This window comes from Camellia sinensis, chromosome 14, assembly GCF_055761805.1.
Source record: "Camellia sinensis isolate YWXY chromosome 14, ASM5576180v1, whole genome shotgun sequence".
Classification (NCBI taxonomy): domain Eukaryota; kingdom Viridiplantae; phylum Streptophyta; class Magnoliopsida; order Ericales; family Theaceae; genus Camellia; species Camellia sinensis.
This window is the reverse complement of record NC_138974.1, coordinates 85,677,820-85,704,161: the sequence shown is the minus strand read 5'-3', so window position 1 is coordinate 85,704,161 and position 26,342 is coordinate 85,677,820. Positions and strand designations below refer to the sequence as shown.

Genomic DNA, 26,342 nt, shown 5'->3' with positions numbered 1-26,342 from the left:
AAAGTTACTCAAAAAGTTAAAAAGTTAACACTATTCACCAAAAGTCAACAATTACGGCTGCACAACTCTCAATTCAAATTTTTCCCTACAAATCAATTTTTACAATTTTTTATTACACATTTTTCAATAAAAAATCAAAAAGTTAACCCAAACATCCATATTTTCAACCTCAATTTTTTAGTCCAAAAAGACAAAAAGTACACTTTTTTAGTCTTAACAAACTTGGCCTTACTCTTTGACCTTATTCCTTCACACTCTCTCCCTCTCTCTCTCTCTCTACAATACTGCATTTCCATGTCAACAATGGCGTCCTTTTGCCACTTGCGGTTGTAACAATTTCTTGCTCCTTACTCCTTCTTTCATTGACCCATCACTTTACTGCTTGTATCACTCATCTTTGCAAACTCTCACATGTTCTATGTAATTCTCACTGTTCATCTTTGCTAGGACTAACCTTTTCAAGACTCGAATCTCTTCGAGCTTTCTCTCAGATCTAATATACTTTGATTTTGAAGACATTCTGTCCGGGGCTTCGAATTTGTTCATGTGGTCGAGTGCGAGGAGTTTAATCACATTCGTTAGGGTTTTTGTGGGATATTGAGGCGACTCGAGTTTAGATTACTGCGTTAGGGTTTTTATTCGAAAATGGAGGGGCGTGTGAAGAAGTTCCGGCAAGTGAGTCCGGAGAGGGCAAAAGTTTGGACTGAGAGGTCTCCCAAGTATCAGCAAATTCGGAAAGTCCCTGTAGTTTACTATCTCTGCAGAAATCGACAGCTCGAACATCCACATTTCATCGAAGTCCCTCTTTCTTCCCCAGATGGCCTCTACTTGAAAGGTACAACACACACACACACACACACTCACACTCACACTCACATTTGTATATTTATGTACTTTAATCTGAGACTGATTTTCAGGTATTGAAAATTTGTGTGGTGTTGTAGATGTGATTGACAGGCTTAATGTTCTGAGAGGCAAAGGCATGGCTTCTATGTATTCATGGTCTTGCAAAAGGTTAAACCAATAGAATTAAATCCATAGTTTGTTAGTTTTTTATTAAAAAAAAGCACATCAGTATTTGGTTTTGTTTGGTTGCAGAAGCTACAAGAATGGGTTTGTGTGGCATGATCTCTCTGAAGATGACTTAATTTTTCCTGCTCATGGAAGTGAATATGTTCTCAAGGGTTCTGAACTCTTCCAAGAATGTAATTCAGGTGAGCAAGTTACTTGTTCCATGTTTATGAGCTTACACATTCACATATAATTTGTAACATTAAAGAGCTTTTTAATTGCTGAGCATTAAAGAGCTTTTTAATTGCTGAGGAAATGTAGGGGAAAATAACATAAAAATGTGAATCATAGGATTTTTATTTTCATAAACCAATAAAATAAAGAACTCCCTTGCCCCCCCCCCCCCCCCCCCCCCCAAAAAAAACGTAAAAACAAAGCTCTTCATTCCATTAAACATGTTGTACCAATTTGCTTGGCTGAGCTGACCTTTTACAACATTAGGGCTTGTTTGGTATCATATTGATATTGGGAAACATTTTCCATTTGTGAAAGAAAGAAAGGCGGAGCAATTGTTTGCCTGCCTGAAACTTAATATTTGGAGATTTCTCTGCCACACGCCAACATAAACTGCTAGAGACTTTTCGGCCTGTCTAGTAGACACCTTCAAAAACTGTTTAAAAATTCGGAGTATTTTTTTTTTTTAAATTAGAAAAAAACACTTACATATGAATCTACATTTATGCTCTTTTGAAAGAGGCAAAAAATTACAATTTATATTTTCCTAGTTATTGGGATGTTCAAAAGTATGTGATAAAATTAAAAAAATAAAAAAGCGATGGCAAATGTGCTGTTGGGATTTAAATTTCTGTTTCTATTATTTTCCTAAGCATAAGGAAGTTCATTACAAAAGAAGCTATATCCTTGAATTTTTTATTTTTTTTTTTTGGTTTCAGGTTTTAGTCCTGCTGGAAATGTAAAATTGCAGAATCCAAAACAATTACCCAAACCAGCATCTTCAAGGAGTCATGATGATTCTTCATCTTCTTCAAGCATGAATGGGAGAGAGACAAAGCATTCCCAAGATGATGATCTTTCTCCTCCAGTTCAGCGTTCTGGATCATCTGGTGTATCCCCAGAATCCAGGGATGGGAAAAGCTCCCCTTGGAATGGTGCTCTAAGCTTGACAGAGTACAAGGTTTACAAGTGTGATGGTTTGGCTGATGCTTCTACTCAGACAGAGGATAATGCAAGCAGGACTAACAAAGCTCGAGAGACTTGCACGAGGGGTGTTTCAACGGATGATGGGTCATCAGAACCTGAGAGAAATGAGTCTTGTCAAAACCATGTTCCTTGTGTGAAAGAGACTTCCAATTTTCCAAGGGATTCAATTTCCCCACCAGCATCTTCATCCAGTGCTTCTTCGTCCGGTGAGAAGACTGAGACCTTAGAAAATCTGATCAGAGCTGATGCTAGTAAGATCAACAGCTTTAGGATAACTGAAGAGGAGGAATATCCAATGCCATCTAGTTCAAAGCTCAAGGCTTCAAACATGTTGATGCAACTGATCTCCTGTGGTTCAATTTCCGTGAAAGATCACAGCTTTGGCCTCATCCCTAACTACAGGCCAGGGTTTTCACATTCAAAATTTCCATCCCCATTGTTCTCAACATCGCTGATCTTGGGAGAGTTCAATTGCTTAACAGAGAACCCAAGGCTCATGGGTCTGAGGTTGGAAGATAAGGAATACTTCAGTGGGAGCTTGGTTGAGACAAACATGCTCAAGGAAGGAGATGGGTTTACTGCTCTGAAACGATCATCTTCGTACAATGCTGACAGGTTAATCTGCTTTCCAAACTTATCTAACAAGACTAGCATTGTCCGTTGTCTTTGCATTTTGCATCAGTGAAGAAATAGTTATAGTAATATACTCACGATGAGGGAGCTAAATGCTCTCTTATGTTATCTTGTTGCAGTCTTTCTGTTGCATTGTTAAGCCTTTAATTACATGTTCTGCCTTTAGCTTGAATGTATTAAAATTTGTTGATTTGGTTAGGTGGCATGTGAATGCTAAATGGGAAAATGCTTCATTGGTTAGAAGAATACCAGAGGATCTTATTCATCCTTTACAATGAATTAGTTATTCACATGAATCCTCATCAAAAAATTGTATTTCTTATTATATGGGGCCATACCCATAATTTGTTTTAGAATTTTGAATAATATCTCCTTAAGGAACCTGAGATGACCCTCATCAAGAGCGGAGCTCTATATATTAATTATGGCGGATGACTCTTTGGAAGGAAATCCTTAAGCCTTATATATGCAACAAAATCAACTTAAGGCTTCATTTATGGAAATACATGGACTTTATGCCCATGGCTGCCTAAATTGACCGCTAGTAAATTTTTAAATTTCAGCATTAACCTTCCATTTAGAGTCTTAAGTGGCAATACTTGATGAAAAATGAGGAAAATACTTACATGTACTACATAGTGGAATATTATACAGATGAATGATTGGATCCAGTAAAAAACTAGTGCATTTTTAGAATTATGTAACTTCACACAACATATATATATATTGGAGGAGGGAGGAAATTCTCTGTATTTTCTTTCTTGGAGAGTAGAGTTTTGGCCCAACAATTCTCATAGATCTGCTTGAGTTTGCTGTTCCTTACATGGTGTACTCTGATAGTGTCTAATAATTTTCAGCCACTCATACTAAAAGTTGAAAATTATTCGGTAATGCAGGAGTTGTAACCAATTGGATTCAGCTGCAGACAAAGAGGAAACAACATCAGCGCGTGCAAAGTGCATCCCGCGGGTAATAAAGGCTTCCCTGAGCAAGCAGCTAAGAAGTGAATCAATGAAATCCCCTGTTTCCGAGGGACCAAGGATCTCTTCTGATGGAGTTGACAGCTCACGATCCATAGCTCCTAGCATATCCGGTGGGAGCAGCAGAAGAATCACAGAGCCATTGTTGGGGAAGAAACAATTGAAAAAACTAGATTCCTTCAGAGAAGAGAAGGGAAAGGTGATCAAAATCGAAGAAAGTTAAGTCTCAATATTTCTCCCCATTTCACAGTAGACACTGAACTAACAATGTGCCTGTTACTTTTCCTGTTCAAGTTGGTTGAGATTTTTGTTTGATTCCCTCCTCAACAGGCTTGCTTCAGGAGCTCGGGTTATAATCCGATCCACAGCACCTTGTGACACTAATGGCAACTCTTTGACAACATTTTGATTTTTGGAGGTTGAAAAAAGGATGTGCTGTTTCTATGTAGGAAGGCATGTGTTCATTATGTAACTGTTTGAAACTTTTAAATTCCAAAGAAATGGTGAGTGAATGATTTTGTAAATTTGAAATGAGTGGGAGAAGAAGAGCAAATCCCTTTTTTGAGTAGCTTTTAATACAGCTTTCTTGGATGAGATTGTTCTTTTATTTATTTTATTCATTTTTTTTCTTAGGTGTTTTTACTTGCACAGAACAATTTCATAACCAAAAGCAATCCTTTCACATGATTATAGCATCCACAAAAAGGTGAATACAGACTGTTTCTGTAACAAGTATTTTTATGTGGAAAAGTCACATTGTGGAAATATATTAGTTGTTTTCAATAAAAAAAAATGATATATAAGTCTATTTTTTAGATTTACTTTTTAAATTCAGTGATGTGTTAAAAAGGTGATTGGTTTAATTATGAATCAATTATTTTTTTGACACATCATTGAATTAAAAAAGTGAGTCTAATTTTTAGGCTTAAATAGACATACTCTTCCAATATTAATTAGATTTCATATGTGATAAAATGAGATCAGTTAAGTATAATTACATTGTGGTGGCGAGGGAAACTAATTTGAATGATAAGTAGATTAACAAAATTCACACTTTTTTTAAGAAATTTTTACATTTCTCCTCTTTTGGCATTCAATTATAACAAATGCTCTCTTTATTTGAAACTAACAACTAATAAGATTTGATGAGTGTATGTGGATGTGGTGCACCGAAACCAATACTGATGCAGCACCATATCATAAATCCTCTCAGACGACATGGGATTCCTGTGTCGTGCCCCGCTGAAAAGTAGAGGAGGAGGAGGAGGCTAGGAACTTCTGTCGCTGACTTGAGAAGAAAAAGGTCCAATTTTGAAGGCAAAAAGGTTAAAACAGTATAATAATTAATGCCATGCAGTGCGAATCAATTACTTTTCTCATTACAACTTTGATTAATTTTTGTCGGGCAATTCAAATTATTATTTTATTTTTAAATAAATTACATTGACATTTTCTAAAATTTATATTTATTACAGTTTTTCTTTTCCCTTTTGAAAATTACATTTTCTTCTTAAGGTTTAAAATTTTATTACAGATTAAAAATGAAATATTTACCAAACAGGTTTCAGATGGTAAAAATGTCATAAAATTAACAAATAATTAAATAGGTTACCAACGTAAGAAATGACTTATTAAAAGATTTTTAGGCTATGTATGGTTTGATTTTTAAATTTTTTTTAAAAATTAAAAATTAATTTGGTTAAGAAATAAAAAAAAAAAAACAATTATCATTTTTATATATTTTTTATCTTTTGAGTGGTTAAAAATAATTTTTTATAAATTAAATATATTTTTTTATATTTATTTTTATTAAATTAGTTTTTTTTTTTAAAATGAGGGATCTATATTAAATTGAAACCTCAGGGGGGATCAATGTAATTTACCCTTTAAAATATATGTAAAGGTTAAGGGTAAATATATCATTTTAACTTAAAAGTTAACACCGTCAAATAATTACATTGATAAGGAAAATCAGTGTAATTTTTTAAATATAAGAGAAGAAACAATAATAAATATAAATTTCAGAGGGCATCAGTGTAATTTATCCTTTATTTTTTCCCCCATGAATTTGGATATTGTCCTACATGTATAGAAGTAGAAGTCTGTTATACGAGAGTTCAGTTTTTCTAAATTCAAACAATTTAAAATAACCTAGTGTTGCTTTTTTTTAGACATTGAAATAATAATTGGAGAAAGTGAGAGAAGATAGAGATGAGCGAATAGAGAGAGAGAGAGGCACAATTGTTTCTATAAATTGTATGTGTCTATTACACAAAGAAGGCAATCTATTTATAGAGGATGCCTTGGATGCCTATGAACAATAACATAATGCTACACTAACATAATGCACTAACATAATGCTACACTAACATAATGCACTACATAATGATACACTAACATAATGCTACACTAACAACCACAATGATGATACACTAATATACACTAACATCCCCCCGCAAACTCAAGGAGGGGAAGCATCAACCAAGTTGAGTTTGGAAACAAGATCATTGAAGCGGCCAGGAGGATGAGCCTTAGTGAAGATATCAGCGGGTTGATCGACGGAAGCGATAGGGAGAAGACGAACAGTACCACAGGTAACATGCTGGCGAATGAAATGACAATCAATCTCAATATGTTTGGTGCGATCATGAAAAACATCATTGTGAGCAATCTGAATGGCACTCTGATTGTCACAATAGAGAGGGGTAGGATCAGAAGAAGAAACACCCATATCAGCAAGGAGCCAGCGAAGCCAGAGAAGTTCCTGAGTAGTATCAGCAAGAGCTCGGTATTCAGCTTCGGTGCTAGAGCGGGCAGTGAGGGATTGTTTTTTGCTACGCCAAGCAAGAAGAGAGTCCCCTAAGAAGAAGCAGAATCCCGTGGTGGAGCGTCGATCCGTAGGATCCCCAGCCCAATCAGCATCGGAAAAGGCACGCAGTTCAAGAGAGGAGGAAGCAGAGAAGTGAAGACCATGGAACAGAGTGCCTTTGAGGTAGCGAAGGATGCGGAGTAGAGCAGTATAGTGGGGAGTGCGAGGAGCCGACATGTACTGACTGACAATGTGAACAGCATAGGCAATGTCAGGACGAGTTACTGTGAGATAGACAAGGTTGCCGACGAGTTGGCGATAAAGAGTAGCATCAGAGAGAAGAGTCCCATCGAGAGGAGTGAGACGAATCTGAGGATCAATTGGAGTAGAGGTAGTTTTGCAATCAGTCAGACCAGCACGAGCCAGAAGATCGGATGCATATTTGGCCTGGGACAAATAGGAACCAGTAGAATCATGAGAGACTTCAAGGCCTAAGAAGTAGTTAAGAGTACCAAGGTCCTTCATCTCAAACTGGCGGTGGAGAAACTGTTTGAGGTGGAGAATACCAGCTTCATCATTACCAGTGATAATCATATCATCCACATACAGAAGAAGAAGAGTGGTACCATGAGAAGTAGTCCGGATAAAAAGAGCAGAGTCATAGGAGCTAGAGGTGAACCCAAAATCATGAATGGTAGAACTGAACGTAGCAAACCAAGCACGAGGTGCTTGCTTGAGGCCATAGAGAGCACGCTGTAGTTTGCAAACCTGATGAGGGGGAAAAGTGGACCCAGGTGGAGGTTGCATGTAGACCTCCTCAATAAGATGACCATTGAGGAAAGCATTTTTGACATCCATCTGAAAGAGCCCCCAGTGGCGAGCAGCAGCAACAGCAAGTAAACTGCGAACAGAGGTTAGCCGAGCAACAGGAGAGAATGTCTCCTCATAATCAATACCATATTCCTGGTTGAAACCCTTGGCAACAAGACGAGCTTTGTAGCGTTCAATAGAGCCATCAGAATGTGTTTTGATTTTGTAAACCCATTTGCAGCCAATGGCAGTCTTGCCAGGAGGAAGATCAACAAGATCCCAAGTATGAGCTTTGTCCAAGGCCTGTAGTTCATCGGTCATAGCTTGCTGCCAAAGAGGATTAGTACAAGCCTCACGATAGGAGGTAGGTTCATAAGTAGAGAAGGCAGCAGATCCAACAATATAATCACGAAGATGGATAGGAGGTTGAGTGACCCGGTGTGGTCGACCCGTAGGAGGATCGGTGGGAGAAAGAACCGGTGGAGAAGGAGGTGTGGCAATAAGAGGTAGACCTTCAGGGAGAGCAGGCTGGACAGGATCAGGAGTGAGCAAGGGCGTCTCGATGGAGGAGGAACCTGTATCAAAATCAGCAGAGAAAAGATCGACAGAAGGATTAGTAAACAGGATAGTAGTGGAGAGTGCGGGTAAGTGAAAAGAGGATAGCGAGGAAAACATTTGGTGCTCCCAGAAAACGACATGGCGGGAGATACGAAGACGTTTAGAGAGAGGATCCCAACAGCGAAAGCCTTTATGTTCAATTCCATACCCAAGAAAGCAACAAAGACGAGAACGAGGTTCAAGCTTGGTGTGTTCATGGGATTGAAGTAGAACAAAGCAGGCAGAGCCAAAAAACCGGAGATTAGCGTAAGGAGGGGGAGTGCCATGCAGACGTTCAAAGGGAGTTTGATTATGGATGACAGGAGAAGGAGCGCAGTTGATAGTGTAAACAGCAGTGAGGGCAGCTTCCCCCTAAAAGTTTTCAGGGCAGGAAGAAGAGAGAAGAAGGGCGCGAGTAGTGTCAAGAATATGCCTATGTTTCCGTTCAGCACGGCCATTTTGCTGGGACGTGCCAGCACAAGAACGATGAGGCAGTGTACCATGATGCTGAAGAAAGGAAAGGAAATCAGAATCCCGATATTCCATAGCATTGTCAGAGCGAAAAATTTTGATGGTTTTGGAAAATTGGGTGTGGACCATTTGGGCAAATCTATAATAAATGTGTTTAAGTTCAGACCTAGTTTTCATGAGAAAAAGCCAAGTAAACCGGGAAAAATCATCAATAAAGACAACAAAATAGCGGGATCCCCCCATAGTAGTAGTAGGGGAGGGCCCCCAAATATCGGAATGGATAAGATCAAAAGGTGCAAGGGAAACTGAAGTACTTTTATTAAATGATAAAGCAGGTTGTTTGGCAAGTTGACAGGGGATACAATCGAAATTATCGGGAATTACATGACCCAACTGTCCACTAGAAACCAAAGACCGTAAGCGATTAATAGAAATATGCCCTAAACGACAATGCCAAAGATGAAAGGGAGATAATGAGGAAGTAGATGTAGGAGCAGCAATCGGAGGAGAGGCAGGAACATGAAGGTGAATGAGTTCATAGAGACGTCCATGCTTACGGCCGATCCCAATAGTCTGCCCCGTCTGAGGGTCCTGTACCAAACAATCAGTAGCAGAAAATGTGACAGTTAGACCAAGTTCACATAATTGACCAATGGAAATAAGGTTTAAGGTAAGAGCAGGGATATGATAAACTTGAGGGATAGATAAAGAAGAGGTGGAAACAGTACCAACATGACGGACAGACATGAGGGAACCATCAGCAGTATGTATTGAGGGAATATGAGGAGATGAAGAGAAGGAAGAAAAGATAGTAGAACTGGAGGTCATATGATTACAACATGCAGAGTCAAAATACCAAGAAGAGTTACCTGGGATTACAGACAAAGCAGTAGGAGGAGGTGTACCAGATGGGGAGAGAAGTTGTTTGAGCATGGTCTCTACATCCGTTGGAGAAAAGCGAGGGGTAGACGGAGCAGACGACTCAGAGAACCCCGCAGAGGTGACAGCATCAGTGTGGGGAGGCTGATTCCCGGAAGCAGCAGCAGCAGTGGGATGAGGCTGATTCCTAGAAGCAGTAGTAGCAGTGTGATGAGACTGATTCCCGGAACGATGAAAGCTTCCCCGGGCAGAGCCACCGCGAGAGGAGTGGCTATTGGACGATGATCGGGATGGATTGCGAAAACAATCCTGTTGCAGATGACCAGGACCAAGTTTGTTGTAGTAGCGGCAGGATCTGACGGGGCAATTGACCAGAAGATGGGTTGAAGGAAGACCCCGATTCTGACAATAGAGGCAAGCAGTGGTCCGCTGGGTAAATGATGGCCGGTACGGAGGAGTGGCCAGAACAGAGTCCACATGATGAGTTTGAAGAGTACCGAGACGCGTCTCCTCTGATAGCAACTCAGAAATTGCTTGTTCAAGAGTGGGCAATGGATGGCGATGAAGCAGAGAGGCACGTACGGGCTCAAAGGAAGAAGTAAGAGCCATAAGAAAATGCACCAACCTTTGCTGGTTGCGATAGATAGTAAATAAAACAGCATCTTCGGGGGTATGCCAAGTTGGTTCTGAAAGAGCAAGCTGATCCCAAACAGAGTGCATTTGAGAAAGGAAGTCATTAATGGACTGAGTGGATTCTTGGCGCATGCGGTGAAGTTGGTTCTGAAGTTGATATTGGTGGGCAAGACCAGTAGTCTGGTATCGTTCTTTCAAGAAATCCCAGATGTCTTTTGCAGGAGTAATTACAGAGTCAAGCTGAAAGCGACCAAACTGAAGACTGATGGATGTAACAGAGGTATTACGAAACCAGGTAATGATTTGGTAATTCTTACTGTCCCATTCCTCAAGTCGGTCTTCAAATGTAGCAGTAGGAACAGTAGTTTCATTAGTGTCACTGTCTTTCACCGGTTTAGTCACATCCCCGGTGACAATTCGCCAAAGCTTCTTCCCTTTTAGGAAGGAGGACATGGCTTGGGCCCACAGAACATAGTTTGAACCATTCAAAATAACGGAAATAGGATGGGAGGCATCATGACGATCCATAATACTAGTTGAATAGGGTTTAAAGTAATATGATAGACCTGTAGGAGCAAAATTAGGTAAAACAGAGTGTACCAGGGAGTCCGGAAGGTTGAAAATAGCCAGGAAATGTATGCTGGACAGAGATGATGTCAGCAAATATGTCAGCGGCGCACGTTAGCAGAGTGCAGGAAGGAACACGTTAGCAGGAAGCGGCGGTGCACGGTAGCGGCAGGCGCAGACGCGGCGCACGGTAGCGGATTAGGCGCACGCGGGTGCACAGTAGTGAAACGGCGCACGAGAGGCGCACAGTAGCAGGTGCGGCGTACGGGAGAGGCAGGGCTGACGTCAGCCGCGGGTCGTGTAGGCGCGTGTCGGAAGGGAGAAACAACGGATGGCGCGTGCGGGCGCGTGTGAGAGTGGTAGCGGAAATGGTGACGCGCAGTGGACACTGGCGGCGCGTGTGGGCGCGTGAAAGGTTTTCTGAGGCCGGGCTTGGTGCCGTTGGAATCGTGAGGAAATTCCGAGTGGTTTGATGTAGTGCCGCTGTGGATGAGACTAAACACCAAAATCGCAAATTGCCAGAAATGTAACACTGTGCTCTGATACCATGAAATAATAATTGGAGAAAGTGAGAGAAGATAGAGATGAGCGAATAGAGAGAGAGAGAGAGGCACAATTGTTTCTATAAATTGTATGTGTCTATTACACAAAGAAGGCAATCTATTTATAGAGGATGCCTTGGATGCCTATGAACAATAACATAATGCTACACTAACATAATGCACTAACATAATGCTACACTAACATAATGCACTACATAATGATACACTAACATAATGCTACACTAACAACCACAATGATGATACACTAATATACACTAACAGACATAAATTGTTAGATTACACCATAATAAAACTATTAAACAGTGGTCTTTATGCCCTCTAAATCCAACCTTTTCTCTGGCAAAGATGGGATCGGATGGGTGGTAATCAAGGAGCAAGGATCCTTGCTCGGTAATTAAGGACTGGAAAAAGTGAATATAGAAGTAAAGATAGGGGGGTTGTTTGAATTTGAAATTTTAAGCAAAGTAAAACTAGGGAGTGGACTGCCAAAAAAGTTGCAGCCAACTGAGCTGTGTGTGTGTGTGTTATGGGAAGTTGATAAAGCGTTGATTTTTGACTTTTTATCAAGTTTTTTAATTTTTTTGAAAGTGATTTGGGAAGTTAGTAAAAAGTTAACTTTTTACTTTTTAATTTAATATTTATTTATGATGTCAAATCAAATTAAAATGATCAAAATATCCTTATCTAACATAAAAGATTTATTTATTTTATTTTTTTTCATAAGTCCTAATTTGTAATTTTACGGTTACATTTTTAGCACTTATGAAATGACTGTTATGACATTTTTAACCGCCACGTTTTTAAATATTTTGTCTAAAAACGTAACTTTTTATCATGTTACTAAAATGGCACTATCTATATACAGAGAAATCGAGGCAGAGTAGAAGAAAGGCGGAGAGACAATAAATGAGTTGCTCTGGAAGGACATTACGTCTGGGAGAAGTAATAAAATATAACTAAGGTAAGTTTGGAAAGTTGAAATTAATTTATCTCTTTATTTTTTTTATCATATTATTTTTTTATTTTTTTATATATCTTTTTATAAAAAAATAAAATATATACTTATTTACGTTATTCCAAACAACTCCTAATATAAAAAAGAAAAATAAATGAGAACATTAATTAGTACTATCATTAATAATGTGACAGTGGATTTCATCCACTATTACAGTGTTGCTGTACCTTGTTTTTTTTTTTTTTTTTTGAGATTGCCATCTGTTTAGAGCTCTTGTTAAAGTTGATGTTCTAGTGATCTATAGCGGAACTGTATACAGAGAGTGCAAGTGATGCTTGCATTCTTATAAATTTTTATTTACATTTCAAAAAATTATTTAAGAATTTTAAAATAATGTGTTTTAATAGTTTTAAATACATGATAACTCTAATTGATTTGATATTTAACTATTTATTTTTTATTTCTTATACTATCAATTTATTAGAATAGACTTAGTGCTCTCTTTTTAATAACATGTATCACTGTTACACTTCATCACAGATATATTCACATCTTCATAAAAAAAAATTCTTTCTTTAACCTGCTTGCCCCTTTTTTCCACCCTCTGGAATGGGCTTTGAAGTCAAGTCTTTGACTTTGTGTCTGGGGAAGCTGAGGAGGGGAAGGCTTGGAGACCGAGCGCAATCTTCGGTTTACAAACTTCTTTGTCTTCTTAATTTATGGCCAAAAGTCAGACCACATATAATAAGCACTTAACAAACAAAATAATGGTTAATTAATAGCATAAAAATGATAAACATATAAGAATTTCCCATATATAGGCTTCATTTGGCTTCTGAGTTAGTTTTTTAATTTTTTAATTATTTTAAATTATTTTTAGAAGATGATTAAAAATCATTTTTTAACTTTTAACTTATTTTTGATCACATCATCTCTCATATATTTTTAAAAAAACTAAAAAAAAAAGTAAAAAAGACAGTTTTTAACAATCTTTCCAAAACAAGGGGCTAAAATAGCTTCGTTTAGGATGAGTTTTTTGATTTTTTGACTTTTGTGAGAGAAAAAATAAATAATTCTAATTTTGATGTGACAACTTTTAAGAAAATTCTATTTCCACACACCTGATTAGCTCAAGACACATACTTAATAAAATATTAATTTAATAACAATTATATCATAAATAAAAATTATCATAATAGACATCCAGCAACCCCTATAATATTATATAGAAAAATTTTCTATACACATCTTTTAAGAACAAAAAAATCTTAATATACATCTTTTGAATTAAAAAAAAATTAAATCCTAATATTTCCATTGACAAGCTTAAGGTATCATTCTATTCCAAGTTAACTTATATATATATATATATATATATATATATATATCTAAGGAAGAAGAAGAAGAAGAAATAAATGCATCTCTTCATCAATTATAATTCTCAGCATTTTTACTGATTCATGTTTCAGATAAGAGCTTTTGAAAATTGTTTCCTAAAACCTAGACAACGATTGAATGAAAGAGATGGAAAGAAACTACAAGGGATATTGAATATTACAATATCCCATGGGTGTGAAGCTTTTGAAGGATCGTCGTTTCTTTGAGAAAGTGCTCTGCATGCCACAAAACCTCCCAATTTTGCACCCACAGTTGTCATATAAAAGTCAATAACCTCAAGTTAGTAAGATCAATCAAACAAAACTAATAGATGAAGAAAAAAAAATTACCAATTGGTATGATAGTAGCATCTGAACCACCATAGAGCATCATGTCCTCCACACTCTCAACAAATATCAGAGACTAGAGTAGTATAGTTGTAATATTCTTGAACAAGCTGCATAAAGTTAAGCTGACCAGATCCATTGCAAGCATTATAGACCCCATATTTGTAGTTGCAAAATTTACACAAAAAGGATTCATCTTCCTGTATGAGACCTGTACAAGCACGAAATAATCCTTCTCGTATGATCCTGTTGATCAAGCTTGCGCTCCTCCAAATGTCGTCGCTTTGCCACCTGAAAACACAAACGTGAGCTAACCAGCTGGTGTGTGCCAGAAACCCCTCCGATGCCTAAGTCAGCACAATAGACAATAGACACAAAAGCTCTGTGAATTCAGGAATCAAAGTTGTGTGCTACCTCTCTATAGATGATGTTATGAGTTTTTATAGGTTCCGCGTGGCACAATCCTAGTAGGACTCTTATTCCTCTATGTAAAGTTCTCCTAGAAATCACATTCCTGACAGATAATGCTTATCCTTCAACACCCCCCTCACTGCTTAAACCAAGTGAGATGGTTATACTTCGGTAGTATGACAATGTAACCGAACTAACAATACCTCTGTCATACCCAAACCAGCACCTTCACATGCAACACATAGCTCGGTCCTTGTTCACTGATACCTCGGTTGAGTCCATTGAGACCGAGCTAACTACAGCAAGTTCTGACGCGCTAACCAGAGCCAGGTCCTCCCAAAGAAGCCATAATACCTCAGTTCCAAACACCGTGGCCGAGCTAACTATACCTCCGACCGGGGTAACCGAGCTAACTATAAGGCCTTTTTTGACCAAGCTAACTTACAAGACCCTTTTACTCAGTCCTTTTAACTTCGGCCCACAGAACGGCCCATTATTGCGTCTTGGCCTAGCTCGGCCCTAGTGCATATAAAAACTCCCTCTCAATTGCCCCTTAATTCCATCTGCGCAGCATGATTGGGATTACCCGTCACCAGCCGAGCTAAAAACTCTTGCCTTTCAACCGACCTATAATGCTGTCGGGCTACCGATTGGTACGGTTACAAAATGTCGCTTCAGTCGCTGTAACTCAATCGCTTTCCCTGCCATGGACATGTGGCAAACTCTCATTGGCCCAGCGTAGCTGTCACGCCGTCTTCGTACTCCAAGAAATTCAAACAGTCCCACCTTTTTCACTTTCTTTACACAAAAACCCTACATTTTGTGCCCACCTCATCTACTATTCATCTTCTTCTCTCTCTCTCTCTCTGAGCCTCTATTTCTCCAAACTCTGTGCCTGCACAAGCTCGTGTTCTCTGCTAGTACTGTGTTCACCCTTGATTCCTTCATTCTGAACTAGTACGTAGCTCTAATCTGTTTATCTTTTTGTTTATTTCGCACTGTTTTTGTAATACATAGTGTTGTATGTATGTTCTTTCAAAACACTTTGTAGTTTCCATGGGATATGGCTACTTTTTCTCAAGAACCATATAATAGATCCACCAGATTCACGAACAATCTAAGAAACAATACTTTTGATCCAAAATAATACTTCAACCGAACTAGGAAGTTATTTGTATTAGGCGCAAACCTAGCCAAACTGAACAACCGAACTAAAACTTCATACCATACTCGTAGTTTCAATAGGTCTAAGTACCTTCTGCTTTATTTAGCTGTGCTAAGGAACTGCATTAGGCGTGCGCACTACCGAACTAAAAAACCTTAACCAAAGACCGGGTTATCACTTGGCCCCAAACCAGCTTTCTCACTTAATAAAAACTGAACTAAGAATGTTGCATCATAGGCTTCAGCCGGGCTACGAACTTCTCACTTCACTGATTCGAGCTAACGTTCTTCGCTCCCACCGAGCTAAGGACGGATAGTATCTCACGTAGCCGAGCTAGGACTCCATTTATTTTGCCTCTATTTCTTTTAGCACGGTCTAATGATCTATGCTTAACACCTTTCTTCTTCACTTTGCAGACTGACTTAGGTTGGCCAGGCACACCATTGTACACTCAACCGAGATACCGAAGGTCATCTCATCGCCGAGCTAAACTATACGTAATTTAAGGCCACATGGGGAAGTATCGATTTTTAGTGAACTCTCCAAGGGCCATAGCCGAGTTCCGAAAGGATTACCAAATTCCGGACGACGTCCACCTCTCATTAGCCGAACTAGATACCATTCCATGGGAAAAACTGGGCTACGTCCCTTTTAACGTTATTTCCATCGTAAAGGCCGATCTCCGTTTTCCCGTTCAGACTCTTCTCTGTGAATTCCTCAGACAAACAAATCTCTGCCCTACCTAGCTTTCAACAAACTCATACCGAATAATAAATGGCATTGCCTAGCTAAACCGCTGGCTTGGCCTCAACCTCGGTTTGGCCAAGCTATTTCACCAGTACTTTCTAGGCCAAAATGAGGACGGCTGCGTTTACTATTTAAGAATAAGGCGCCGCCGTGAAAAGATAATAAAGAAAACCCCAGACAAAGATGTAAACGACGGTGATTTTTTCTGGGTTTCTGGGAATTTTGAAGACCATGAGGCCCAGATTCCAAGCGATCGAATAAACTGGAACAAAGGAGTCGCCCGTATAATTTCCTCAGCTTAATTTCACATTTTTCTTTACTTCGTTGCTTATTTTCAACCGTACTAACCGTTGTCTTTTTCCTTTATGCAGACTTGAATTTTCTAAAGTCGCTGTATAGTTACCCCAACCTTGACGCCCTCTGTGCTGCGCTAAAATACCCTAATCGGAGTTGGGCTGAGCTACTCAACTTTGAGCCGACCTACCGATACAGCAGCCGCAGGAAGACCAGGGTGATCGATTTCTTGTTGGAGCCCTCACCTGAGCCTGATCCTTCTCTTCCACAAATCAACCTCATTCCATTAACAGCGGAGCAAGAGATGGCAAAAAAGAGAGCTGTAAAAGCCCTCGTCACCGAGACAAACCAGTCTGAGGTACCACAAACCGGTCAGACTCAGGAAACCGTGGTAGCCCTACCATCCCATCAGCTTTCATCATCCTGCCCAAGCAAGCGTGCTCAGACTTCCACAACCGAGCTACGCCTTGTCGACGAAGATGAAACCATCATTCCCTAATCCACACCACCAAGCCCACAACCGGAGCGTTCTGACTGAGCTAGCTCCTCCAAGTGGGTGCCTAAGGTCACATACAAGAACCGCGCTATCACTGACTCCGGCTCAGTGGTCGCGGAAAAAGACCAGTTACTGGCCTTTAATCTCGCTAAGAGCGTCTGCCTTCCAGCTGAAATGGATCACCACGATCATCTTACCGAGCTGAAGGCCATTCGCTCGGCTACAAAATCAATGGTGTTGGTAAGTTCTTCTTTTCTTTCTCCAAACTTCAACATATTTTCGCTCGGTTCACCTTAAAATTGTTTCTCTCATTTTGCAGGCCTTACAGAAGAACCACATCACCCACAAACGCGTACTGGAACTTCGAAAGGCCACAAGGCAGGTCATGGCAGAGGCTAATGCTAAAACGGCCGAGCTAAAAGAATCCCAGCAGAAGATGGCCGAGCTACAGATCGAAGTAGCTCGGTTCACCGGCCTGGTCGATTCAGCCGAAGCAGATAAGCAAAAGGCTGCGGCCGTGCTGAAAGATAAATACCTGCGGGAGCTAGCCAAGCTCAAGAGAAAGAAGAATGCCGAGATAATGGAATTGGAGAAAAAGGTAGAAGACGCGGAAGACCGCGGCTATAAGGAGGGCGAGACCACTTACATCAAACAATGTGAAACTGTCAAAGGTATATTCTTCAAGTGTGAGTGGAAGGCGGCTGTGGCGCAACTCGGTCATAGCCAAGAGACTGAGATCTTCTTCAACCCTCTTCCTCATTTCATACCAAGCTACATAGTGGAGTATGCTACTGCCATTCTGTAACAATTTCTTGAAGAAAAGGATGAAGAAGAGGCAACAGAGCCCAACAATGCCCCGGTCGTCGCCAATGATCCTGCTCTTCAGCCAGCTCGGGTGGAGCCAGCGGTGGAAGACTTGGTTGATTCTGTGACCGAGCTACCTGCTGAAACCGGGCATTGAGTTGAACTGGATACGGATCTTCACGACCTTTTTGCTTGATCTTGTACTTTCTTTTTTCTTTTGTAAGGAATGTGTAACCGGGCTAAGGCCCCATCTTTTGTACCTTTGATTTGCATTTTGAATGAAATCTCCTCTTGTTTCAACTGTTAGTTCGGTTAATTGCCATGCCATGCTGGTATTTACTTTCCAATTGTAATCTGAATGCAGTATAACATTTTCTGGCCGAGATATTTATCTCGGTTCTTAACCTTGTAATCTGCTTTGGTCATTCCAGTCAACCACTCTTCAGCCTAAATCCTTATCTCAGCTGAAGAGCACTAAGAGTTGGTTTTTCCAGCCAACCACTCTTCAACCTAGATCCTTATCTCGGCTGAAGAGTACTAAGAGTTTGGTTATTCCAGCCAACCACTCTTCAGCCTAGATCCTTATTTCAGCTGAAGAGTAGTAAGAGTTGGTCATTCTAGCCAACCACTCTTCAGCCTAGATCCGTATCTCGACTGAAAAGTACTAAGTGTTGGTTTATTCCAGCCAACTTCCTGCAGCCTAGGTCCATATCTCGGCTTAGGAAAGGTAAGTGTTGGTTTTTCCAGCCAACTTGAAGTGTTTGGTTATTCCGGTCAAACGTCCTGCAGCCTAGATTCTTATCTTGGCTTAAGAGAGGTGTTGGTTTTTTTAGCCAACCTCTTCAGCCTAGATCCTAATCTTAACTGAAGAGAGCTCAAAGTCGATTATTCCTGCCAACTTAGAGCAAAGTGTTTGGTTTTTCCAGCCAAACGTCCTGCAGCTTGGATCTTTATCCTCGGCTTAGGAGATGTGTTGGTTTTTCCAGCCAACCTCTTCAGCCCAGATCCTTATCTTAGCTGAAGAGAGCTCAAAGTTGGTTATTCCGGCCAACTCTGAGCAAAGTGTTTGGTTATTCCTGCCAAACGTCCTGCAGCCTAGATCCTTATCCTCGGCTTAGGAGAAGTTCTGGTTTTTCCAGCCAACCTCTTCAACTTAGATCCTAATCCTAGCTGAAGAGAGCTCAAAGTTGGTTATTCCGGCCAACTCTGATTTCATTGCCCCTAGTTCCCTAAAACTATTTTTACAGAGGAAAACAATGTATGCTGAAAAAGAAACTACTTGTTTTATTGAAAAAAATAAAAACTACAAGTAAGTTTAAAGAAAAGCTAAAAATAAAATAGTTTGAGATTGACAGTGTTCCATGGCCTGGGAATGGCTTTGCTGTCTTCATCTTCCAAGTGGTATGCCTATTTTTCTACTAATCCAACTACTTTATAAGGTCCTTCCCAATTGGACCCTAACTTGCCATCTCTGGGTACCAGGGTGTTTCCCATTACTTTGCGCAGCATCCAATCTCCGATCTTGAATTGCCTTGGATATACTGTCTTGTTATATTTTCTGGATAACTCTTGCTGGTATGAAGCAATGTGAACCAGTGTTCTTTTTCTTCTTTCTTCTGCAAGGTCGAGTTCCAATGCTATGGCTTCTCCATTTAACTCTAGGTCAAAATTTTCGTTTCTGATGGTGGGGAGGTCAATTTCCAGTGGGATTACTGCTTCCATGCCGTAGGCTAAGGAGAATGGCGTTTCTCCAGTTGATCGCCAAGGTGTGGTGCGGTAAGCCCATAAAACATGAGGCAGCTCCTCAGCCCACTTTCCTTTTTCTTTCTCTAACCTCTTCTTCAATCCATCCAAGACGACTTTGTTTGATGCTTCCGCTTGGCCATTTGCTTGGGGTATGCCGGTGTAGAATTGTAGAATTTTATCTTGTACTCCTCACAAAAGCCTCTGAAGATTTTGCCATCTAACTGAGTACTGTTGTCAGATATTATAGCCTTGGGTATATCGAATCGAGTGATGATATTCTGCCAGACAAACTTCTTCACATCTTTCTCCTTTATTAATGCGAGTGCTTCTGCCTCCAACCACTTTGTGAAGTAGTCTGTTGCTGCAAGAAAGAACTTTCTGTTACCGGGTGCCGTTGGAAGTGATCCTACTATGTCTAAGCCCCACATTGCGAAGGGCTATGGGCTAGTTAAAGGTAGAAGCTCTCTGGCTGGCTGATGTATTTGGTGTGCGAACTTCTGACATTTCTCGCACTTTTTGACATACTTCTCTGAATCTGCTTGCATGTAAGGCCATTAATATCTCTGCGAAATTGCTCTGTAGACCAATGATCTTCCTCCTTGGTGGCTTCCGCGTACGCCTTCGTGTATCTCGAACAAGAATGCCTCGACTTTGCTAGGATGGACACATTTCAGGTAGGGTCCTGTGAAGGATTTCTTGTACAAGGCCATTGATGGAGAGAGCCAAAATCGCTGTGACTTTGCTGTTATTTTGTTCGCCTCTTTCTTCTCTTCGAGTAAAATGCCGTCCTTTAAGAACACTATAATGGGATCCATCCAAGAAGGACCTAGTTCGGCACAACATATTTCGGCTTCTTCGGGTTCTTTGATGCTTGGTCTTGGTAGGAAGTCGATTAGTAATGGATGTGGGATGGATGTGTCTGCCATTGAAGTAAAGCCTGCTAGTTCGTTTTCTCTACTGTTTTCTTTCCTGCCGATCTGCTCTATCCGTACAACTTCAAATTTCATGATCTCCCTTCTCACTAACTCTTAGTACTTAGACATCCTCTCATCTTTCGCCTCGTAGTCGCCTGAAATTTGGTTTACCACCAGCTGTGAGTCACTGTAAACCATTAGCTCGGTGGCCTTCATGAAGAGTGTTGATTTTAGGCCCGCTAAGAGTGTTTCGTACTCCGCCTCGTTGTTTGATGCTGGGAATCCTAGGTTGACTGCTTGTTCTACCACTAGGCTATCTGGTGAGATGAGGACTATGCCAAGTCCTGCACCGTGCTTGTTAGATGCTCCATCCACAAAGAGCTTCCATATCTCTCCAATGAATAGCTTCCAGCAAGTTGAGGGGTCGGATGATGTCTTTGGGTCATGAGTGTTGCTGATGTTTTCTTCCAAGTTCACACCTTCTGTTCGTCCTTTACTATCTGACTGTACCAAGTGCTTGTTTGTTGATGAGTCTTTGGGGCCTGGTGTATCATGGTCTGCCTCTTCATGCTTGTCTTCAGGCCTATGTGATTCACAATGTGGCTGAGTATCTGGTATTAGGGGTTGCGCATTTACTGCGACACTTTCCGTTCCCATTTCGGTTGTTCAAGTCAAATCAACTAGGCAGAGGTGATGGCTTCCTGTCGTGAACTCAGCCACAAAGTCTGCCAAAGCTTGGGCTTTTATTGCGGTTCTGGGTTGAAACTTGATATCGTACTGCCCCAATTCCATAGCCCACTTCAAGATTCGCCTAGAAAAGTTTGCCCTCTCAAACAAAGCTTTTAATGGAAAAGCTGTGAGGACGATTATGGTGTGGGCATGAAAGTAGTGCGACAACTTCCTTGATGCCATCATCAAGGCTAAGGCTAGTTTTTCCAATGGTAAGTATCTGGTTTCTGAGCCCAGCAATATCTTGCTGACATAAAAAATGGGCAGGTGTTGGGTTCCTTCCGCTCGGACCAACACTGCACTAACTACGTGCTGTGAAACTGCCAAGTACAAAAAGAGCTCTTCTCCAGGTAGTGGGATTACTAGCAATGGTGGAGAAGACATGTATTCTTTCAAGCTCTCTAGGGCGCGGTCGCATTTTTTGTCCCACTCAAACTTGGCTTTTAATGCTTGGAAAAATGGTCGACATCTATCTGACGACCGACTTATGAACCGGTTGAGTGCAGCTGCTATGCCAGTGAGATGCTACACTTCCTTGACTGTGTTGGGCCTCTCAAGATCCTGGATTGCTTTAATTTGAGAGGGGTCTGCCTCTATACCTCGGTTGGTCACCAGGAAGCCTAGGAATTTACCTGATCCTACGCCGAACGCACACTTAGATGCATTAAGGCGTAACTTGTTCTTCTTCAAGATCTGGAACATCTCATCTAGGTCCCTGAGATGGTCCTTCTCATCTTTTCTCTTGACCACCATGTCGTCGATGTAAGCCTCCATTGTTCTGTCCAGCAATGGTTCAAACATCTTGGTGACCATCCGTTGGAATGTTGCCCCTACGTTTTTTAGGCCAAAAGGCATGACCTTGTAACAGTACAATCCTCTAGGCATTGTAAAGGATGTGACCTCCTGGTCAGGCTCATACATAGTGATCTAATGGTAACCTCTATATGCATCAAGGAAGCTAAGTCGATTATGGCTTGCTGTTAGGTCTACCAGTTGGTCTATCCGTGGTAAGGGAAAGCTATCCTTTGGACATGCCTTGTTGACTGTTTTGTAGTCCACGCAGACACGCCATTTTCTATTCTTCTTTGGCACCACCACTGTATTGGATATCCATTTGGGATAGTGCACTTCCCTGATAGCTCCTGCCTCCAGCAAGTTTCCCACTTCCTCTGCCACTATCTCGGCATGGTGGAGTGCGGATCTACGAGTGCGCTGTATGACTGGTCTAGCAGTTAGGTGGACGTTCAGTTGGTGACAGATGAAGTTTGGGTTAATGCCTGGCATATCATACGGCGTCCAGGCGAACACTTCGATGTTAGAGGTAAAGAATTCCATGACCTCTAATCTCTCAGTACTGGACATAGATGAGCCGAGCAAAAAGAACTTTTTCGGGTTCTTTTCATCTATCCTTACCTGTACCAAGTCTTCCACTGCCTTCTATTCAGCGGCTTTGCCGACATCCGCGAACAACTCATTGCTCTGAGGTTTTTCCACCATCTGTGCATACCCCTTGGCAGCGCGGCTACCATTTACTGTGATGAAGCATTGTTTGGACATAATTTGGTCCCCAAAGACCTCTTCAATTACTCTGACTTTGTTGGGGAACCGCATTACTTGATGGTAGGTTGACGTAACCGATCGCATGGCGTGTAACCAAGTCCTTCCCAAGATTATGTTGTAAGTGGAAGGGACTTTCAATACTCAGAATTCCACCTGTTTCGTCATGCTTCTTGCTCTGATGAAGACGATTATCTTGCCAACTGGCCACTCTGGCATTGAGTTGAATCTAATCAAGGGGGATACGGCGGGTGCCAAGTCTTTATCCTCCAGTTTCAGTTGTTTGAAGGTTTCATAATACATTATCTCACATGAGCTCCCTTAGTCAATCAAAATCCCTTTGACGTCGAAATCCTTGACGCGGAGAGTGACAACTAGTGCATCGTTGTGAGGGGAATATATCCTTGCCAAGTCTTTGTCTGAAAAACATATGACGTTCGTGGCCTCTGTTCTCCCCTTTTTGATGGCAGGTTGTGCACTTAATACCAACCTTAAGTGCTCAGCCTTTTTGATCATGCCCCTGAGCTCACATACCCACTCAGGTTCGAATACTCCATGTATTACGTTAATTACGCTGTGAGGTGGGGCGTTGATTGGCATTCCGTTTGGGTGGTTGTGGTTTTAGGGGGCTGGCTGTGTCCCTTCTTCTATATATTGGTCCCGATGCCCGGCTACCACTAACTCCTCCAAATGCTATCTCAACGGCATGCAATTCTTAGTACGGTGCCCCTTTTCATCATGGAAGGTGCACCGGGATCTTTCGTCGTAGTCCTTTTGCGCTTCTCCTAATTTAGCTGGCCATCGGACGAAAGGTTCATCATGTATTTCACTAAGAATTCGGTAGATTGGTTTTTTGAATACTGTGGTAATGGCAGTGCGGACTCTTAACCACCTTTTGTCTGAGTCCAACAGCTCGCCTGCCTCGCCCATTCCTGCTTGGTCGTTCTACCGTGTTGACTTTTGCCATACACTTTTTATTTGGTACTGCTGTTGCACCAGATTTTGCTTTAGTACGGGTGCCATCCTCCTCCACCCGAATATGCTGGTGCACTTTTTTCCATCAAGGCCTCCATTGTAAGGGGTGGCGTCATGGTAATTGAGTCCCTCAACTTGTTTCCGATTGGTAGCCCGCTTTTGTACTGTGCGATGGCAAGATTTGTGGGGCAATCTCTTATCTGGTTAAAAGTCTCCCAGTAGCGACTGTTGTAGGACCTTGACGTCTCCTTGTCGCCCATGTCAATGGAGAGTAGTTGATCGATCTCCACTGGTGTTTTGGTGTTCGTTCTGAACCTAGTCACGAACGCCTTTGCCAATTGCGCCCAGGAGGCGATGCTGCCTTCTGGTAGCCTTTCGAACCAGGTTAAACCTAGGTCGCCAAGGCTGGATGGGAATAGGATGCACATCAAAGCCTCGTTCCGCCGATACACTGCCATAACCTGGCGAAAGTGGCTTAGGTGCATGTAGGGATCTGTCTTCCCTTCGTAAGTCGTAAACTTAGGCTGGAGGAAGCCGGAAGGTAACGGCGCGTTCTCAATTGCCGAAATGAACGGCGAGATATGCAACCTTGCTAATGCTTTGCCCGTTGGTTCGTAGGCAAGGCGTGGTATTGGCATTCCTACCTTGACGCTCCCATGCGTCCGAAGGGCCAACTACTGAAGGGCTGAAACTCTATGCGGGTCGCGTGCCCTGACGTCCTCCTTCCATCGTGCCCTTTCTTCAAACACCGTTCACAAATCAGATGATCTGGACAACTCTGTTTGCCTGGATGACGTCTGGTGCGTGCGTGAGGGCCGATAGGTGCTTCCTTCAGTATATGACCTCTCAGTTCTTGTTCTCTCAGACCTGGAGTAACAAGTCCTGGACGTCCTTGTTTGAGTGTCGCCTGTTCTAAGGCTCCTACTCTCTGCTTGTGAGGGCGTGGTGTGTCTACCATGACCTTCCGAGTGGAGAGGGGGCGTACTACCTTTGCGCCCTTCTCCTGTCGCCACCCATTTTCCTTTTATTTGGCGCTTCAACAACTCCATGTCCGCTGCCATCCTTCGTATCAACTCATTTTGTTCCTTCACGCGATCCTCTAGAACCTGAGGGTCAATCCTCCGCCTCTGCCTTTCGAGGCTTTGAGAGTGGCGGGGGCTGTTACCCTGCCTTCCCTTTGCATCCCTCCGGGGGTTCTGTCGTTGGGGTTCTAAATCCGCCATTGGAGGGACAACAGGCAAACCTTCGCGCCTCCCACCCCCCTCAGGGGTTTGCCCATCAATGGCTGATTGCGACAAATCTTTATTGTGCGCCATTGATCTTAACTAGAGAGGAAAGTTTGATCAAGAGGTTTTGTTCTTTGTGGAATTCCCACAGACGACACCAATTGTACGAGCACAAAATAATCCTTATCGTATGATCCTGTTGATCAAGCTTGCGCTCCTCCAAACGTCGTCGCTTTACCACCTGAAAACACAAACGTGAGCTAACCGGCAGGTGTGTGCCAAAAACCCCTCCGATGCTTAAGTCAGCACAATAGACAATAGACACAAAAGATCTGTGAATTCAGGAATCAAAGTTGTGTGTTACCTCTCCATAGGCGATGTTATGAGCTTTTATAGGTTTCGCGTGGCACAATCCTAGTAGGACTCTTATTCCTCCATGTAGAGCCCTCCTAGGAATCACACTCCTAACAGATAATGTTTATCTTTCAACACCCCCCTCACTGCTTAAACCAAGTGAGATGGTTATACCTCGGTAGTATGACAATGTAACCGAACTAACAATACCTCTGTCATACCCAAACCAACACCTTCACATGCAACACATAGCTCGGTCCTTGTTCACTGATACCTCGGTTGAGTCCATTGAGACCGAGCTAACTACAACAAGTTCTGACTGCGCTAACTAGAGCCAAGTCCTCCCAAAGAAGCCATAATATATACCTCGGTTCCAAACATCCGAGCTAACTATACCTTTGACCGGGGTAACCGAGTTGACTATAAGGCCCTTTTTGACTAAGCTAACTTACAAGGCCTTTTTACTCAACCCTTTTAACTTTGGTCCACAGAACGACCCATTACCGCGCCTTGGCCTAACTCGGCCCTAGTGCATATAAAAACTCCCTCTCAAGACCTATCTGCAAATACGTGGTATGTGTACAATAATATTTGAGTGAAGGATATAATTGTAATTTTTAGTGTGCGGATTGAGAAAATTAATCAATAAATAAATTAATAAGTGTGTGTATTGAGAAAAGACGTACTCTGAGTTATTTAAATGTGTGGAAATATAATTTCCCTAACTTTTAGCCTGAGACTAAAAATCTTATTTTATCTTTTTATGACTAAAATAGCCAAACCCACACCCACACCCACACCCACATGCCAAATGACTACATAGCATGATTATGACCCCATTTTTAAATAAGATAAATTATAAATACATCTCTTGAGATTTATTTAAAATATAAATTGCTTTATGTGGTTTTAGAAGTTACAAATACCTCATAATTTTTTTTATTTAACAAAAAAATAAAATTTCTAACTACTCTTGTAGACAATAATAAAATTACATGAATTGTTAATTGAAATATATTTCTGACATTATTAAAAATTGTTAATTAGTTTGATGATTTATTAATAAAAGAT

General features: G+C 41.3%; 1 protein-coding gene across 1 annotated transcript; it reads left to right on the top strand.

Moving 5' to 3' along the window:
* The first annotated feature begins 225 nt into the window (after nt 1-225).
* LOC145806708 (protein SOSEKI 3-like) lies at nt 226-4,452 on the top strand. The gene is made up of 6 exons (XM_082904341.1): nt 226-835; nt 945-1,014; nt 1,099-1,214; nt 1,965-2,847; nt 3,762-4,064; nt 4,176-4,452. The coding sequence occupies exons 1-6, from the start codon at nt 646-648 to the stop codon at nt 4,252-4,254; spliced, it is 1,641 nt and encodes a 546-aa protein (XP_082760467.1). The 5' UTR covers nt 226-645; the 3' UTR covers nt 4,255-4,452.
* The last annotated feature ends 21,890 nt before the right edge of the window (nt 4,453-26,342 follow it).

Bases quoted from the DNA above. Each gene is read 5' to 3' on its own strand.
- LOC145806708 (XM_082904341.1), top strand. From the start codon at position 646: ATGGAGGGGCGTGTGAAGAAGTTCCGGCAAGTGAGTCCGGAGAGGGCA. The intron at 1,015-1,098 runs GTTAAACCAATA...GTTTGGTTGCAG, and splicing joins TATTCATGGTCTTGCAAAAG to AAGCTACAAGAATGGGTTTG. The intron at 2,848-3,761 runs GTTAATCTGCTT...TCGGTAATGCAG, and splicing joins TCTTCGTACAATGCTGACAG to GAGTTGTAACCAATTGGATT.